The following is a 15,488-nucleotide window of genomic DNA, read 5'->3' on the forward strand; positions in this document are numbered from 1 at the left end:
CGGGCGCGCGGGCGCGGCGCGCCGTGGCGGACGAGCGCGAGCGGGAGGATGGGACGGGACGATCGGTCGAGGACGAGAGCACGGTGCGATCGTATTCGGTGTTCGTGGATAATCCCGTGGATGGGACGAACACGTCGGTGCGCGTGGTGGGGCCGAATCGGCGAGGGTCGCTCGCGCGGACGGTGTCGGCGCTGACGAATTACGGCTTGGACGTCGTGAGCTCGTTCACGCGAACGACGGATGATGGGCGGACGGTGGACGATGTGTTTTATGTGACGATGACGACGAGGTCGTTGGACGCCTCGTTCGACGACGCCGCCGCGGATGCGGGGCAGGTTCCGGAGAGTAGTTTTCAAGATTTGGAGAGGTTCATCGTCCAGGCGTTAACCGTCACCGGGATGGGTGAGCGTTACACGTCGCGAATGCCGAAAATTTATGGCGTCGCCGCGGAAACGGAGATTTTAGCCATGCAGCACAGGCTCGGTGAGATTATTGGAGACGGTTCGCAGGCTATCGGCGAGTCGGAGAGCATGGCGCTTCAGCTCGAGTTGGTCGCGGCCGAGTTGGCGAGCGCCACGGCGCGTCTCGTACAGATTGATCGTGTGTATTCCAAGGTGGAGAGCTGTGGAATAGATGCTTTGTGGGAACTCGATGGTTCGGACGAGGTAACGCTGAGTGAGGAGTGTATAAGGCTTGAGGCGGAGCGCGCGGATGCGAGCGCCATGTTCGGGCGTAAGCTCGCCGCGATGGAAGCTGCGCTCGCGTCTCGCGAACGCGCGCGCGCGAAGATCGTGCGGAAGAATCAAAACGACGAGTCTTCCATGAAAAGGGCACAGGGTGATGCGGTCTCTACGCTAGCAAAGTCGAGGCTGCCCTTGGATGAGAGGAACACCGTCGCCGCCCCAAAGCTGAAAAAGATTACCGAGATGGCCCCGCAAACACCCTTTGCATCGCCTCTGAGCCGCCCGCTACCGTCTACGCCGTGCGGAAATGGTCGTGAATTAATTCTTCAAGGATTTAATTGGGAGTCGTGCCAACACGCAGAAAAAATGGGCGCGTCTTGGTACGCGCACCTGACTGAGATGACCCCTCAAATCGCCGAAGCCGGTTTCACATCCGTGTGGTTGCCGCCGCCGACGAAATCTGTGAGTAAACAAGGATATCTACCGACGGATTTGTACAATCTGAACTCATTCTATGGGTCTGAAGATGAGCTGAGGTCTTGTGTCGCGCGCCTGCGTGAGTACAACATCACCCCAGTGGCGGACATTGTCATCAATCATAGATGCGCCGAGGCAAAGGATGACGCCGGTCGGTGGAACAAGTACACCGGGAAGCTAGATTGGGATGAGCGCGCGATCACGTGTGAGAACCCCGCCTTTGGCGGCCGCGGGGCACATAAGACTGGCGAGGATTATCTCCCCGCGCCGAATATCGATCACACGCAAGAGTTTGTTCGACGCGATTTGACCCAGTGGCTCGAATGGTTGCGTAGCGACGTCGGTTTCCGCGGTTGGAGGTTTGACTTCGTCAAGGGTTACAGTGGCGCCTTCACGGGAGAGTACGTCGAAGCTACGCGACCGTTTTTGGCCTTTGGCGAGTTCTGGGACGAGTGTGGATACAGGGATGGAGTCTTGGATTATAACCAAGACGCTCACCGCCAGCGCACGTGCAACTGGGTCGACTCCACGACCGGTAACACCGCCGCGTTCGACTTCACGACGAAGGGAATTTTGCAAGAAGCCGTCTCACGCACCGAGTACTGGCGATTGATCGACAACAAAGGTCGTCCACCGGGATTCTTAGGCATCTGGCCTTCTCGCGCCGTGACCTTCATAGAAAATCACGACACTGGGTCTACGCTCCAGCACTGGCCTTTCCCATGGGACAAGGTCCTGCAAGGTTACTGCTACATCTTGACGCATCCTGGAACGCCTACGGTGTTCTTTGATCACTGGGTCGATCCAGTTTTCAAGCCATCCATTGACGCGATGCTTGAAGTTCGTAAGCGCAACCGTCTCTCGTCCAAGGACGCGGCGATTCACATTGAGCGCGCCACCGCGGGAGTCTACGCCGCACACGTAGGCCACGCGAAGGAGGCATACACCGAAGGGCTGTGTACCGATGTCGACGTCACGCAGCCATCGATTTGCATGAAGATCGGGCATGAAGCCTGGTCGCCGAACGCGCAAAAAGTTGGAAACCTATCTTGGCAGTGCACCGCTAGCGGCGACGGCTGGGCGGTCTGGGAAGATAAGGCCCATCTCGTCGATGCCGAGAAGATGACCAGATAGAATCGGGAGATCTTCCCCCTATTTTTTTCATTATTTATTTTCCCACTCGGACCTGCGCATTTTGTAGTAGCATCTATCAGAACGCGTGGACGCGCCCCCACATCCGCGCGACGCGCGCTTTGCGGGGAGTTGAACTTTTGCAAGAAGTGAGTATTACAAGACACCTCCTACGAGGCTCGTTTTTTAATCGATGAGTAAGATGTTCTCAAAACGTATCATTGATTGATCTCACGTCACGTAAACGAGAGCAAGCCCTCGACGCGATCGTTTAACCTGATGAAACGCTTAGTAGAAGCCGAAGCCCTTGGCCGCGTTGGTGAGGACGTTGGAGTGAACCGGGTCCGCAACGTGGGATTGCCAGTTGGCGATCGGGCCTTCTTGGGTGGCGAGCGCTTGGAAGATGCAGCCCAACCACGCGAACATGGAGAGGCGGCAGTGCTTGAGCTCCTTGATCTTGAGCTCTTCGAGGTCACCAGACTCGGCGAGGCCGAGCGGGTCGAATCGTCCACCCGGGTTGACGTCACCGACGGTGAGGCCATCATCGAACGGAGAGTCGGAGATACCGGTACGGTACGCTTCCGCGGCACCGACGAGAACGATCTCGATGATGAGAACGTTCCAGAAGGACGGGTAGCCGGAGCCTTCCGGGGCGAGCGGGGCGACGGCGCCCGGGAACTTGTCCGCGACGGCCGTGCAGTCATCCGGGGTGCACAAGGTACCCGCGGTGAACCACGGGATGCCAGTGCCGTTTTCGGCGGCCCAGGCACCGGTGACACCGAGCATCGCCCAGCGGCCGTGGATCACTTCACGCTCGGCATTCTTTTCGGAGCCGAACGGGATGATCGGGGACTCGCCGCCGCCCGGGTAGGTACCGAATTCCGGGTAGATGTCAGCCTTCACGGTGGTGGAGACGGACTTGTTCTGCGAACGAGGTGAACGAATGCGCGATGCGCGGTCAGTGTCTCGCTCGTAACGAACTCGCCGTTGGCTTTAAATTTCTTATCCAATCCATCGTCCCAATGCGAGAGTCACGACTCCTCGATGACCCCATCGAGTGATCACCCGATCTCCCTCGCCCACGCGCGGTCGAGCGGGCGTATCCCAGGCGACCCCGAAAACGTATCTTCCCTCCGTGGACGTCGCGTCGTCGACGCGCGACGCCGACGACGCGCGAGAGCGATCGCGAACGTTATCACCGACGCGTTTCCGCCGTCGAACGATCGACATCACGCGCGCGTCGCCGCCGACCGTTGCGAATCATCACCGATCGCGGATATCGCCCCGCGCGCGCATCGACCCTTCCCGCGCGCCCCGCGGTCGAGCGCGACGCGCGCGCGCGATCGAGCGCGAGCATAAAACGTACTTGGACCTTTTGCGCCTTGAAGGCGGCGACCCGGGAGACGAAAGAAGAAGCGAGGAGCGCGGACATTGCTACGATGTAGTGTGCTGGAATGCCGTCGCGGACGCCGGGCGGGGCGACCGTCGCCCGCGGCCGTCGCCCGGGTGTCCGACGGTGTGCGTGCCCATACACTGTCTCCACACACCCCATGTGTGTACACATTGCCACTCAGTCCCGACGCGTCGTATTCCAGGGTCCAGGACGCGTGGCGCTTATGCTGTGTATGTCCATACACTGTCTCCACGCACCCCCATGTGTGTACACATTGCCACTCAGTCCCGACGCGTCGTATTCCAGGGTCCAGGACGCGTGACGCTTATGCTGTGTATGTCCATACACTGTCTCCACACACCCCATGTGTGTACACATTGCCACTCAGTCCCGACGCGTCGTATTCCAGGGTCCAGGACGCGTGGCGCTTATGCTGTGTATGTCCATACACTGTCTCCACGCACCCCCATGTGTGTACACATTGCCACTCAGTCCCGACGCGTCGTATTCCAGGGTCCAGGACGCGTGACGCTTATGCTGTGTATGTCCATACACTGTCTCCACGCACCCCCATGTGTGTACACATCGCCACTCAGTCCCGACGCGTCGTAGAGACGACGCGTGACGCCAATGAAAGTGCCCCCGTCGTCGCGTCGTCGCGACGTGCACGATCGCGACGTTCGCGCGCGCGTGGGCGACGACGGCACACGCGCGGTGGCGTCCCAGTGCGCGCGCGCGGGCGAGCGAGGCGCTCGGGCGCGCGTCGTAGCGCGCGGCGAGCGCGGGCGCGGACGCGCGCGGGCGTACGGCGCGGGTGTTCGAACGCCTCGGTCGACGGAGGGTGTTACGGCGTCATGGAGCGCGTCGACGGCTCGAGTCGGGCGTCGACCTCGGGATTTCCCGCGTCGGCGACGAGCGCGGTGATCGTGAGCGCGGCGTTGATCATCGCGGGGGTGGTGACGGGCGATGGGACGCTGGGACGGGGTGGATTGGCGAGCGGCGCGGCGACGACGGCGGCGGGCGAGGCGTGGCGGGAGCGAATCATAGACGATATCCCGTTTGAGGATGATCACGTGCGGTTGAGCGTGCCGAGGATTGAGAGAGAGATAGCGGCGGAGGAGAACGCGGGAGAGGTGTCGTGGGGCGCGGCGGCGCGACGGGGATGGTTCGCGCCGGAGCCGAGCGGAACGCCCGTCGCGGCGCTGGGGAAGCATCGAAAGCATCGGTACGACGACGATGACGACGAGTACAGAAGTGCGAATGGATTAGGGTTTGAACTCCCGGCGTTCGACGACGACGCGGAAGACGTGAAGAAGCGGCACGCGCGAGAGACGAAGGAAATGCTGAGTGCGCACGAGCGTAGCGGTGAGGCGCTTCGACGACTCGCCGACGAGTCAAACATCTTCGCGAAGGACGCAAAGTTGGGGAAGAAGAGCGTTGAAAAGGATCTTTTCGACCAGCTTAGCAAGAAGTCATCTAGCCTCATCCAGAACTCGGAAACGTCCCATAAGGTGGAGAAGGAGTTGAAGAAGGAGTTGAAGAAATCGGTGCCCTCTGGAAACGAGACGACGCTCGCAACCGATGATGATGACGCAGCGCTCGCTGAGATCGAAAAACGCACGGGTGGCTCAAGCTTTGTACCATCAGAGACGACCACGCTGACGTCTACACTGCCCATCGCGTCGACGAATGCGTCAAGCGACGCGGCGCAATGGAAGGCAACCTCGGTTGTTTCAAACGCCACGTCTTTGATGGGCAATCACATTTTGGCCGAAGGGATTAGTACCGATGCGATCGATGCGACAAAGAGTACGCCACCGCCGGTGATGAACGTCGAGCAGAAGACATCGATCGAAGATGTGACGCCGAAGAAAACAATTGACACCACGAAGGATTTAGATTTGTACAGCAACGCTGTACACGGCGACCAAGAGCAGACGGAGACTTCGTGGGCGCGCAAGGGGCTCAGGCCGGCAGACGAGAACGTGTTGACGGCTGAGAACATCAAACGGAACGAAAACACCGACGACGAAGCTCTCACGTTGGATTTCTTGAATCGATTTCCCGTGCGTTTGCCACAGTCTGAACGCGAGACACAAAACTGGAAGTCGTACAAGTCTTCGCACAAGGCGATCGAAGAAGAAAGACAAGAGGAAGAGAAGGAGAACGGTGAGACCGTTCAGCGTGTGGCCGCCGCGGCTGTCGAGATCGTTCGTCAAGAGAGGGAGGTGGAAAAACAAAGACACGAGAAGTGGAAGAGCATCTTCTCTTCAATTTACTTTGTGGGTCCGATTGGCTTGCTGATGTTTGTCAGCATCTTCTACGCCTTTGTCGTGCTCGTTGCGAAAAAGAGCGCGAAGTCCTCGAAGTCCTCTCCTGATAATGATGATGATAACGAGACCTTCAAGAATTTTGTCGACGATGCTGTTGCGCCGCAGCCGTCAAAGAGAAACAGTGCGAAGCGCGGTCGCAGTCAAAGTGCTGGCTTTACATCAACTGTTTTCGGTTTCATGCAGCCGAAGGTTGTCGATGTGGATACGGACGCGACTCTTAGCGCGAGCGTGAGCGCGAGCGATCTCTCAATGTCCATGCCGGCACATGTGAGGCGTGAAGTGTCTTCGCCCGAGCGAGTCCGCGAGCCGCACTCGTCGGGGCACATGACGCCTATCGAAACCACTCTTGATCCGACGCCGACGGGGTCGCCCGCTCGCTTAAACCGACCGGCGCATTATTTGAATGTGCAACTCATGCATAAACTCGCGTCGCTCGATGAAAGGAGGGTGCTGTCAACGAGTTCTGTAGAGCTCGAGGATTCCAGGGAGCAAAGTCCGCGCGCGCCGACGACGCCACCCAGACCCGTGGAGAAGACGGAGGCCAAACCACCCGCACCCGCGGTTCAGATGGCCCCGCCACCCCGATTGCAGCGTCCATCATTCCCTTCGCGCGCAGAGAATGCGAGCATAGCTCCTCGCCGATCGGGCGATGGTCCTCAGATAGTCCGCTCTACCACGACGAAATTCTATAAGTGACACCGTTTTAGTATCAAAAAACCGTGGATTGATGATATTCGTGCTCCCTTCTTGTTACAAATATACCACGTCGTGGTGGCTAGGTCGCGACACGGCCCTCGTTCGATCGCCACGTTACGAACTTGGCAAAATGATCGACGAAAGCCTGCTCGTGCGTCTTTCCCGTTAAACGCTCGATCTCGCCGAAGGTGTAAACCAGGCTTGGTCTTGAACTCACGGCGTCGATCCACTTTTCTAGCGCGGAGCATTCGTTTCGTGCCAAAGTCTCGCGAAGGTTGAAATCGCGGTAGTGCGCGAGAACGATTTCAAAGCGAGGTACGAATGTCATGGCCATGATGTCGCACGTCGTAAACTGCTCGCCGCACGCGTACGGTCCCCCAGCGCGCGCCGCGGCGCCGAGCTCGAGCACGCGATTCGCCTTCTTCAATCCAGCCACGAACGCGTCCACCGCCTCCCCGAGATCGGCCTCGTTCGTCGCTCGTAGCATCTTAAAGAACACCGGCACGCATTGCTGAAACGTATCCGCGAACAACTGTCCGTAGTACCCAGTCTTCCCGCTCGCTCGAATCGATTTCCCCTCTCGCTCGAACGTCTCCGAGATGTACTTCAAAATCAACGCGCTCTCCACCATGATCGTCCCGTCGTGCGTCAGGATCGGCACGCTCGGGTTCGCCCGCGCGTCCGGCGCCGCGCGCGCGAAGAGCGTCTCGAACGCCTCCGTCTTCGCCTCGAGATTCACCAATTCCAAATCATACCCCGCGTCCAGCTCCGTGAGCGCGAGCCAGCACCGATGCGCGAACGGACACGTCGCCGACGTCGTGAACGTCGTCCCCGTCGCGCGCACCCCCCCCCCCGTCCGTCGCTCCGGCGTCAGCCCCATCGCCGCGAGCGAGCTCTCGTGCGCCGGCACGTCACTCGTCCTCGCCCGCGCGCGCGCGTCCCGTCGTCCCACGCGTTCGCGTCCACGCGCGAGCGCGCGCGCGATCGACGCACGTCCGCGCGCCGCGCTCGACGCCATCGCGCTCGACGCGTTCGCGTTCGCGCGCGTCTCCCGTCCCCCGGCCTCGGCGTCGCGTGTTTTTTCCGGGTGTTTCGTCGACTCGGTCGGTCGCGCGCGGCGCCGCGCGGGGGTTTTATCTCATTCGCGTCCGTAGTGCGGCATCGCGCGCGTGCATGAAATCTCCGATCGCGCGATCGGACGCGCGCGATCGGACACGCGGCGCCGCGCGCGGGATCGGGTGTGGAAACCCTCGGGTGTGGTCTCGATCGGGGGCGTCCACGAGTGCGGACTCGTCGACGGTGGGATCGGGTGTGGGAACCCTCGGGTGTCTCGATCGGGGGCGTCCACGAGTGCGGACTCGTCGACTGTGGGATCGGGTGTGGAAACCCTCGGGTGTCTCGATCGGGCTCGATCACGAGTGCGGACTCGTCGACGGTGGGATCGGGTGTGGAAACCCTCGGGTGTCTCGATCGGGGGCGTCCACGAGTGCGGACTCGTCGACGGTGGGATCGGGTGTGGAAACCCTCGGGTGTCTCGATCGGGCTCGATCACGAGTGCGGACTCGTCGACGGTGGGACGCGCGGTCGCCCGCGCGATCGCCGCCACCCGGGAGCGAACGACCGCGCGCGCGACGGACGCGGCACACGGGCGCGGGCGAACGCGACGGAAGAGATCGATCGACGCCGCGCGCGAGACGCACGGGATCGCGACGCGGGTGACGACGACGAACGGCGTCGGTGGTGACGAGCGAACGACACGCGGGTGACGACGAAGAGGCGACGCGCGGACGACATGGGTTTGACCCGGCAAGGGACGCGACACGGCTCGTACGTCGATCTCACGCAAGGCGCGGGGTCGATGACGAAGAGCATTCTCGATAACGGTGGCATCGCGCAGGATGGGTCGTTCAAGTCGAAGATCATCTGCACGCTCGGACCGGTTTCGAGGACGGTGGAGATTTTGGAGAACATGTTGCGAGCCGGGATGTCCATCGCGCGATTCAACTTCTCTCACGGCTCGCACGAGTACCACCAGGAGACTTTGGATAATCTCAGACGGGCGTGCGCGAACACCGGGATTCACTGCGGGGTGTTACTCGACACGAAGGGACCGGAGATTCGCACCGGTATGCTCGCGTGCGGCGGCCCCGTCATGTTGGAAGCCGGCAACGAGATCACGTTGACCACGGATTACGACTTCAAGGGTAGCGCAGAGAAGATCGCGGTGTCGTACCCGGATTTGGCGAAGGATGTCAAGCCTGGATCGAAGATTTTGTGCGCCGACGGCTCGGTGACGTTCACCGTGCTCGAGTGCGACGTCGCCAAGGGCGAGGTGCGATGCAAGCTCGAAAACAGCGCCAAGCTCGGCGAGCGCAAGAACATGAACTTGCCGGGCGTCGTCGTGAACTTGCCGACGATCACCGAGAAGGATCGCCATGACTTGATCGAGTGGGGCGTGAAGAACCAAGTCGATTTCATCGCCGCCTCCTTCGTTCGCAAGGGCAGCGACGTGGAGTACATTCGCAGCGTCTTGGGCGACTTTGCGAGCAAGGTGTCCATCATCTCCAAGGTTGAAAACATGGAGGGTCTGGACAACTTTGAAGACATCGTGGAAGCCTCCGACGGTGTCATGGTCGCTCGCGGTGATTTGGGCATGGAGATCCGCATGGAACAGATTTTCTTGGCTCAAAAGCGCATGATTAAGCGATGCAACATCGCGGGCAAACCCGTCGTGACGGCTACGCAAATGTTGGAGTCCATGACTGGCGCTCCGCGACCGACTCGCGCCGAGGCGACGGACGTCGCGAACGCCATTCTCGATGGCACCGACGCCGTGATGCTTTCGGGCGAAACCGCAGCGGGCTCGTACCCTCTGGATGCGGTGAAGTGCATGGCGTCCATCTGCCGAGAAGCCGAGGCGTACGTCGATAACCTCGCGACGTACTTCACTATCCTTGAGCAACAACCGATGCCGATGAGCACCGTCGAGTCCCTGGCATCTTCTGCCGTTCGTACGGCGCAAAAGGTTGACGCGGCGGCCATCATCACTCTTTCCAAATCTGGTGACACCGCGCGGTTAATCGCAAAGTACCGCCCCGCTGCCCCGATCGTGGCCGTGGCCTACGCTTCTGTCGAGAATCCGGGTCAGATCGCACGCAAGTTTCTCATGAGCCGCGGTATTGTTCCGGTGATCCAACCGCAAGAATGGGCCGAAGGCTCTGACATTGTGCCGCAAGCTGTCATGCGTAACACCATTCTTTACGCTCGCGATTCTCTCAAGATTGTGAAGCCTGGCGATAAGATTGTTGGCGTTCACCGCCTTTTGGGTGAAGCGATCTTGAAGGTGGTCGAGGTTCCGGATGGCGACAGCTTCTAAGTTGGCATACAGATTCTTTCGCGCGAAGTCTCTTTTTTTCGTGCTTTCATTCGATAGTATCGCTTTCGGCGTCGAAATCGTTTCCGACTCTCCGAATTCCTGCAAAACAAAATAACGATAGAACATTTTCCAATAAATAAACTAATGGCTAAATCCGCCACGGTCATCCTCTCCCTCCTCGAAGATGCTATCCATGAGCTGTCGAAATTCCGCAACGGTCTCGACGCCCGCTATCTTAGGCGCGCGTCCAGAGCCTTTGTCTCTTGCGTGCGTCCCTGACGTTCGACCGGACGTAACACTCTTCTCGTCTAAATCACAGGCATCATCGACGATCTCTTTTCCTTTGTGCGTCGCGGTGGAGAGGATGAGAGGCGCTCTGGAGCGCAAATTGCTGTGCTGGGCAGTGTCCATCCACAGTCCTGTCGGGGCATCTCCTGCGAGCTCTAATATCGTGACCGCATCTTCACGCGTGTACTGCTGCGTGAAATTCCGCTCTACGGTCTCATCCTTGACGTCTTCAACGATTACTTCGGGTTCGCTCACGAGGTGTAAATTTGGAGAGAGAGAGTCGGCCGCCGACGCGGGCTTCACCTTTTTCTCCAAATCAGCCACAAGCCTGAGTGTCTCGCCGTGCGTGAGAGATTTATCGAGCGGTATCATTACCTTCGATGCCGCCGCTGCAAGTGAAACATGCGGCTCGACCTCACGCGGACGCTCTGGCTCTTTCTGTCTTCGAATACCGATGAACGCGGCGTACGGATCCCACGGCTCGTCGTCTCGGGCGTTCGCGGTCGCCGACGCACTCGTTCCTCTCCTTGACGCGCTCCCCCCCTCGGATCCCTCCTTTGCCATCGGTGTCGGCGCTAAAACTAACTTCTCTCGCGGTCTCGGCGTCTCCGCTCGCGGCTCTGGAGCCTCGTCCGTCGCCGCCGACGCCTCGTCCTCTTCCCCGTCCAGCTTCAATCCTCGCATGGCCTCCTCCACCACGTGCTCGCCCAGCATTTCCCTGAGTTCATCCTCCAACGCGCGCAATCGCTCCATCGCGCTCCCGCTCGACGGCGTCCACGACTCCGAGCGTCCCGAAGAGAGACGTACGTCATCTTCATCTTCATCTTCAACTTCATCTTCTACGACGAAGTGACGGCTCACATCGCTCGACGCACGCTCGGACGCGCGAGTAATCTCGAGTGCGATCGCACGCGCGTCTTCTCCGGTCACTCGCGCGTCGTCGCCGGACATCCGTCGAGCGCGACGCGCAGTGAGTGTAAAATGCGCGAGCGGTGCTCAACAGTATTTGTGAATGATTTCGACTCGAAATTTTCGAGTCAGAGCGCTGAGCGGGACGACTGTCAGAACGTCGGGTCATTGTGAGTGCGAAAAGAACGATTCGCGGAGGACATCGAAGACCATGGAATCAGTGGTGTTACAACTTGGACGATCAGACGTCGTCGACGAGTACTTGGTCGAAGCCGAAGTCTTCGTCGAAGATGTCAAATTCATCCGCCTCGTCTTCGCGCTCTTGAGGATCGAGACGACGCTCGCGGACAAAGAAGGCGGAGGCAAAGCGACCTTTGCGATAACGTCGCGCGAGGACGCGACGCTCTGTGTCGTCGATCACGGCGCTTGGTACGCCCTCGTCGTATCGCCCGCACTCCACCACGAGCTGATTGTCGACGGATTCGACGAGCACCCACATATTGTTCGGGAGGAACACGAGAGGGGAGTTTCCACCGATGATGTACTCGCCCGCCATCGACCAACTCGACGGAGATTTTACCGCCCACCATGGGACGACGAGCATGCCCTCCGGATCTCTTAAGGCTGCGTCGAGCTCGTCTTTTGCTCGATTTTCCTCCGCCGCCTTCTCCGCTGCAGCGGCTCGAGCGAGCGCCGTGTCCTCTGGCTTCTCTCGCGCCAGCTTTTGCGCCGGTCCTAATTCACCACCTTTTATCATAACCTCACCCGTCTCGGGATCTATTTCCTCGCGATCTTCAGGGACTTCGGCGAGCGCCTCAATCGCGATGAACGTCACTCCGCTCGACGCCCGCCACTCGCCTGAGCCCAGCGCCCGTTCCGTCAGAAACTCCCCTGTCGCCGATCCGCACGTCGACATCCCCGACGCGCTGGCCATCTCGTGCGTGAGTTCAATTGTGGCCAACTCCCAGTTTCTCTTCTTCCCCGGTGCCGCGCGCACGACCAATCGAACCCGCCTGCGCTCGCCCGGCGTCTCCTCCTCCGCGAACGCAAACTCAAACTCTGCCTCCGCCCCTTCTTCGCACGCCGGCAGCACCTTGGGCCCATGCGCGTAACATCCCTGCACGATAAACATCTTACCCATCTGTCCACCGCCGCAGACATCCGTCACCGCGCGTTCGTCGCTCGATCCATCGCTCGACGCTCCGTCCCGCGTCCCGCGCGTCTCCAGCCGCAGCGCGTCTCCGTCCCCCGTCATCCCACCCACCGTCGAGATCGTCCACTCCCGGGCGTCATTCCCATCGCGCACCGCGTCGCCGTCGCTCGCGTCGCCGTCGGGCGCGATCGCCCGTCCCGTTCGCGGATCGTGCGTCGACATCGCGCCGTGCCAGCCACCCTCGTGCGCGGCGCAAAAATCCTCCCACACGTCGCTCGGGGGCCACTCGCGGTTCGGTTCGAGCGCTCGTGCGCGCGCGCGATCGCGAGCGCCCCGCCCGCGCGCGCGCGCGTGCTTTTTGATCGCCCCCGGCGCCGCGCGCGGGGTCGACACCGCGCGCATCGCGACGAATTCTCCGGCGGCGGCGATGTGGAACGCCAACCGTCTTTACGTTGTTTGTTTTCGTCACGTCGAAGACGAATCGTCGTTGGGTCGAACCGCACGCCGCGGCGCGCGGGCGCCGAGGACGATGGGCGCGGGCGACGTGGTGGTCGTGAGCGCGACGTGTGGAAGTGATGGGGACGCGAGACCGTGCGCGATGTTGGCGGACGCGCTGGGAGAGGTGCTGCGAGAGACGAGGGTTGTGTTCATGAGTAATCCGACGTTCGAGCGAGAGTGCGCGCGCGCTGAGTTCGTGGGAGTGGGCGACGGCGATGAATACGAGGCGTTGCGTCGGGATCACGGCGGACGAGGGCGAGACGGTGGGGCAATCGTGCGGTTTTGGATGTCGACTTGGGAGGAACACGCGCGCAAACTCGAGAAGCTCATTTCGAGCGCGCGAGGACGGATCATCATCATGGCGCACACGCTGGATCTCGCGGTGCGATGCATCGAAGAGCGAGAGATTCGCGAGCGTGGCGTTCGTTCACGGGTGGAATGTTTCTCAGTCGTGCTCTCTCCCGCGCTAGTGAGGAAGCCAGATTTGAAAATTCCACCGTATCTGTATGAGACGGTGTCGTGCATTCGACCGAGACGTCTCGCCATTTGGTTCGCACACCGCCTCGTCGATGCCGCTTTCGTGCCGAGATTGAATCATTTTCGCGCGGCGTCCATGGGATCGAATGACCCAGTTCGTGGCGGAGTTTTTGAGGATTGGTTTTTATGTCAAGGAGGCGCGTTCGCGATGTATCCAGAGATGTTTGCTCAAGCACCCGAAGGATTCCATCAGGTGTGCTTTCCCTTAAGGTCCCCCGATGTCGATGAGTCTTCGTGCGAAGCGGTTCGTAAAGTGCGGTGTTTCATCGATCGAGCCGACTCTCCGACGATCGTGTTCGTCTCAGCCAGTGGGAATCCACCGTTTGCGGCGAAGTACTTCAAAGCGGCGGCAAAAGCGATGCGGGCACTAGGCAGCTGCGCACAGGCAGTGTTTCTCACCAGACACGCTGATCGCTTGCCACCACTTCCAAATAATTCGATACACATACCATTTCTTCCACTCGAAGCGTGTGCGGGGATACATATCGACCTCTTCGTCAGCCACGGCACGATCGGTTGCTTGGCGCACGCATTGAGATTCGGCTGGCCTCAGCTGGTTGTGCCAGCTGCTTGGGACCAGCCTTTCCACGCAGCTCTCCTTCGATCTACTACTAACGCAAGAGCATTGCCGATGAAATGCCTCACGTGGCGACGACTAAGAAGGGTTATGGAGGAGATTCTCAAAGACGAAGTTGCTCTTGTTGAGGCTCGACGAATTGCAAAGAAGCTCGAGGCCGATTCGGCGTCGATCACAGACGTCGCCGTAGTAATCGCGGGGCGCCTGAACGAACCTATCTGCGATCTAAACTAAATCAATACAATCTAGGAGCAAGAAAACTTATCACCGCTGATCTGCGACGCGTAATACGCGAGCTCTTCGCTCGTCGAGTCGCCATCGTCCAGGTCTGACAAATCTCTTGTCCAGGCTCGGATACGCTGCCTGGATCGCTTCTGCGCGGACGTCGTTCGACGCTTCTTCACGCCAGATGTCACCTCGACTTCGATATCAAGATCATCGTCATCATGATCCTCACAGTTCGAGCGCTTCAGGTCGCTCGGCGCGATGGAAACGCTTCGCGTCGCGCCGAGAGCCACGCCCCAAGTCAGGCGTTTCGTGCATCGAGGACACGGCCCGCGCTCGGGGATCAATCGACTGCTCCACTCCTTCGCCGCCTCCCCCGCACGCAACCAGAAATGTTTCGCAAGACATGTCGCGTGGAAAACTGCTCCGCATCCGTCACATCCGACGCATCGATCGAAAGAAACCATTCTATCGACGTCGTGTCTGTCGCACGCGTCACCTGCCGCGCACTTCATCGCTCGTCTCGCCCCGTCGCTCGCACTCACGCTCGCACTCATCGCTCGCCCACTCGCGTCCACGTTCAGAGCTCTTTCACTCATCTCAACCCTCACGGCGTCGTCCCCGCGTCCTCCGTTCGCGCTCCGCTTCACCAGCGCCTCCATCTCCTCCGCGCTCGTACGCCTTCGCTCCACGTGCTCTGGAAGCAAACTCAGATGTCGCTCGATCAACCCCCACCCGCTCTCGCTCATCACGTGTAGAGTCAGCGGCATGTGTCTCCACGGTGCTAACCCTAACATGGCGCACAGACACTCCGCCTTCTTCCCGGGCGCCGTCGTTCTATCGCTCAACTTTCTCTTTCTCGCCTCGTCGCGCGTCGCTCGACACGTCGCCGGCTTTTGCCACGCCCACTCGAACCTCAACGCGCTCGCTTCGTCCTCAAACCCGGTAACGACTAAAATCATGTCACACGGCCGTAGAGACGCGGTGTATCGCGCGCCGTTCGCCAGCGCGCCGTTGTGCTGCGCTAGTCTCCGTGGTGGATTGATCGTGTACCCGACGTAACTCTTTCCTCTCTTCGTCGCGTCCAGGGAGATCACGAGGTAACACGCGTGTAACGGACGGGCGCACGATGTGGTGGTTTGGTCCGCGGTTGACGACGGGCGCTCGAGCGCGTCGCGCATGGCGTCGCGAAGTGCGGATGTGTTGCCGTGG

General features: G+C 60.2%; 9 protein-coding genes across 9 annotated transcripts; 4 read left to right on the forward strand and 5 right to left on the reverse strand.

Annotated features, from left to right (window-relative positions):
• OT_ostta16g00440 (Glycosyl hydrolase, family 13, catalytic domain) lies at positions 1–2,294 on the forward strand (the record flags this gene model as incomplete). Its single annotated transcript, XM_022985140.1, has 1 exon — positions 1–2,294. A coding segment is annotated over one exon (2,294 nt), but the record flags the coding sequence as incomplete, so codon positions are not given.
• A 285-nt stretch (positions 2,295–2,579) lies between these two features.
• OT_ostta16g00450 (Chlorophyll A-B binding protein, plant) lies at positions 2,580–3,723 on the reverse strand (the record flags this gene model as incomplete). The annotated part of the gene is made up of 2 exons (XM_003083442.2): positions 2,580–3,215; positions 3,658–3,723. 2 exons carry the CDS (start codon positions 3,721–3,723, stop codon positions 2,580–2,582), a joined length of 702 nt encoding a protein of 233 aa, XP_003083490.1.
• An 815-nt stretch (positions 3,724–4,538) lies between these two features.
• On the forward strand, positions 4,539–6,713 carry OT_ostta16g00460 (unnamed product; the record flags this gene model as incomplete). Its single annotated transcript, XM_003083443.2, has 1 exon — positions 4,539–6,713. One exon carries the CDS (start codon positions 4,539–4,541, stop codon positions 6,711–6,713), a length of 2,175 nt encoding a protein of 724 aa, XP_003083491.2.
• Positions 6,714–6,792: 79 nt separating this feature from the next.
• Positions 6,793–7,731, reverse strand: OT_ostta16g00470 (Glutathione S-transferase, N-terminal; the record flags this gene model as incomplete). The annotated part of the gene is made up of 1 exon (XM_003083444.2): positions 6,793–7,731. One exon carries the CDS (start codon positions 7,729–7,731, stop codon positions 6,793–6,795), a length of 939 nt encoding a protein of 312 aa, XP_003083492.2.
• Positions 7,732–8,505: 774 nt separating this feature from the next.
• Positions 8,506–10,089, forward strand: OT_ostta16g00480 (Pyruvate kinase, barrel; the record flags this gene model as incomplete). Its single annotated transcript, XM_003083446.2, has 1 exon — positions 8,506–10,089. The coding sequence occupies one exon, from the start codon at positions 8,506–8,508 to the stop codon at positions 10,087–10,089; it is 1,584 nt and encodes a 527-aa protein (XP_003083494.2).
• A 141-nt stretch (positions 10,090–10,230) lies between these two features.
• OT_ostta16g00490 (unnamed product) lies at positions 10,231–11,130 on the reverse strand (the record flags this gene model as incomplete). The annotated part of the gene is made up of 1 exon (XM_003083447.1): positions 10,231–11,130. The coding sequence occupies one exon, from the start codon at positions 11,128–11,130 to the stop codon at positions 10,231–10,233; it is 900 nt and encodes a 299-aa protein (XP_003083495.1).
• A 397-nt stretch (positions 11,131–11,527) lies between these two features.
• OT_ostta16g00500 (unnamed product) lies at positions 11,528–12,841 on the reverse strand (the record flags this gene model as incomplete). Its single annotated transcript, XM_003083448.1, has 1 exon — positions 11,528–12,841. One exon carries the CDS (start codon positions 12,839–12,841, stop codon positions 11,528–11,530), a length of 1,314 nt encoding a protein of 437 aa, XP_003083496.1.
• A 127-nt stretch (positions 12,842–12,968) lies between these two features.
• Positions 12,969–14,285, forward strand: OT_ostta16g00510 (UDP-glucuronosyl/UDP-glucosyltransferase; the record flags this gene model as incomplete). The annotated part of the gene is made up of 1 exon (XM_003083449.2): positions 12,969–14,285. One exon carries the CDS (start codon positions 12,969–12,971, stop codon positions 14,283–14,285), a length of 1,317 nt encoding a protein of 438 aa, XP_003083497.2.
• Positions 14,286–14,296: 11 nt separating this feature from the next.
• On the reverse strand, positions 14,297–15,457 carry OT_ostta16g00515 (GIY-YIG nuclease superfamily; the record flags this gene model as incomplete). Its single annotated transcript, XM_022985179.1, has 1 exon — positions 14,297–15,457. One exon carries the CDS (start codon positions 15,455–15,457, stop codon positions 14,297–14,299), a length of 1,161 nt encoding a protein of 386 aa, XP_022840292.1.
• Between the last annotated feature and the right edge of the window lie 31 nt (positions 15,458–15,488).

This window comes from Ostreococcus tauri (genome assembly GCF_000214015.3).
Source record: "Ostreococcus tauri WGS project CAID00000000 data, contig chromosome 16, whole genome shotgun sequence".
Taxonomy (NCBI): Eukaryota; Viridiplantae; Chlorophyta; class Mamiellophyceae; order Mamiellales; family Bathycoccaceae; genus Ostreococcus; species Ostreococcus tauri.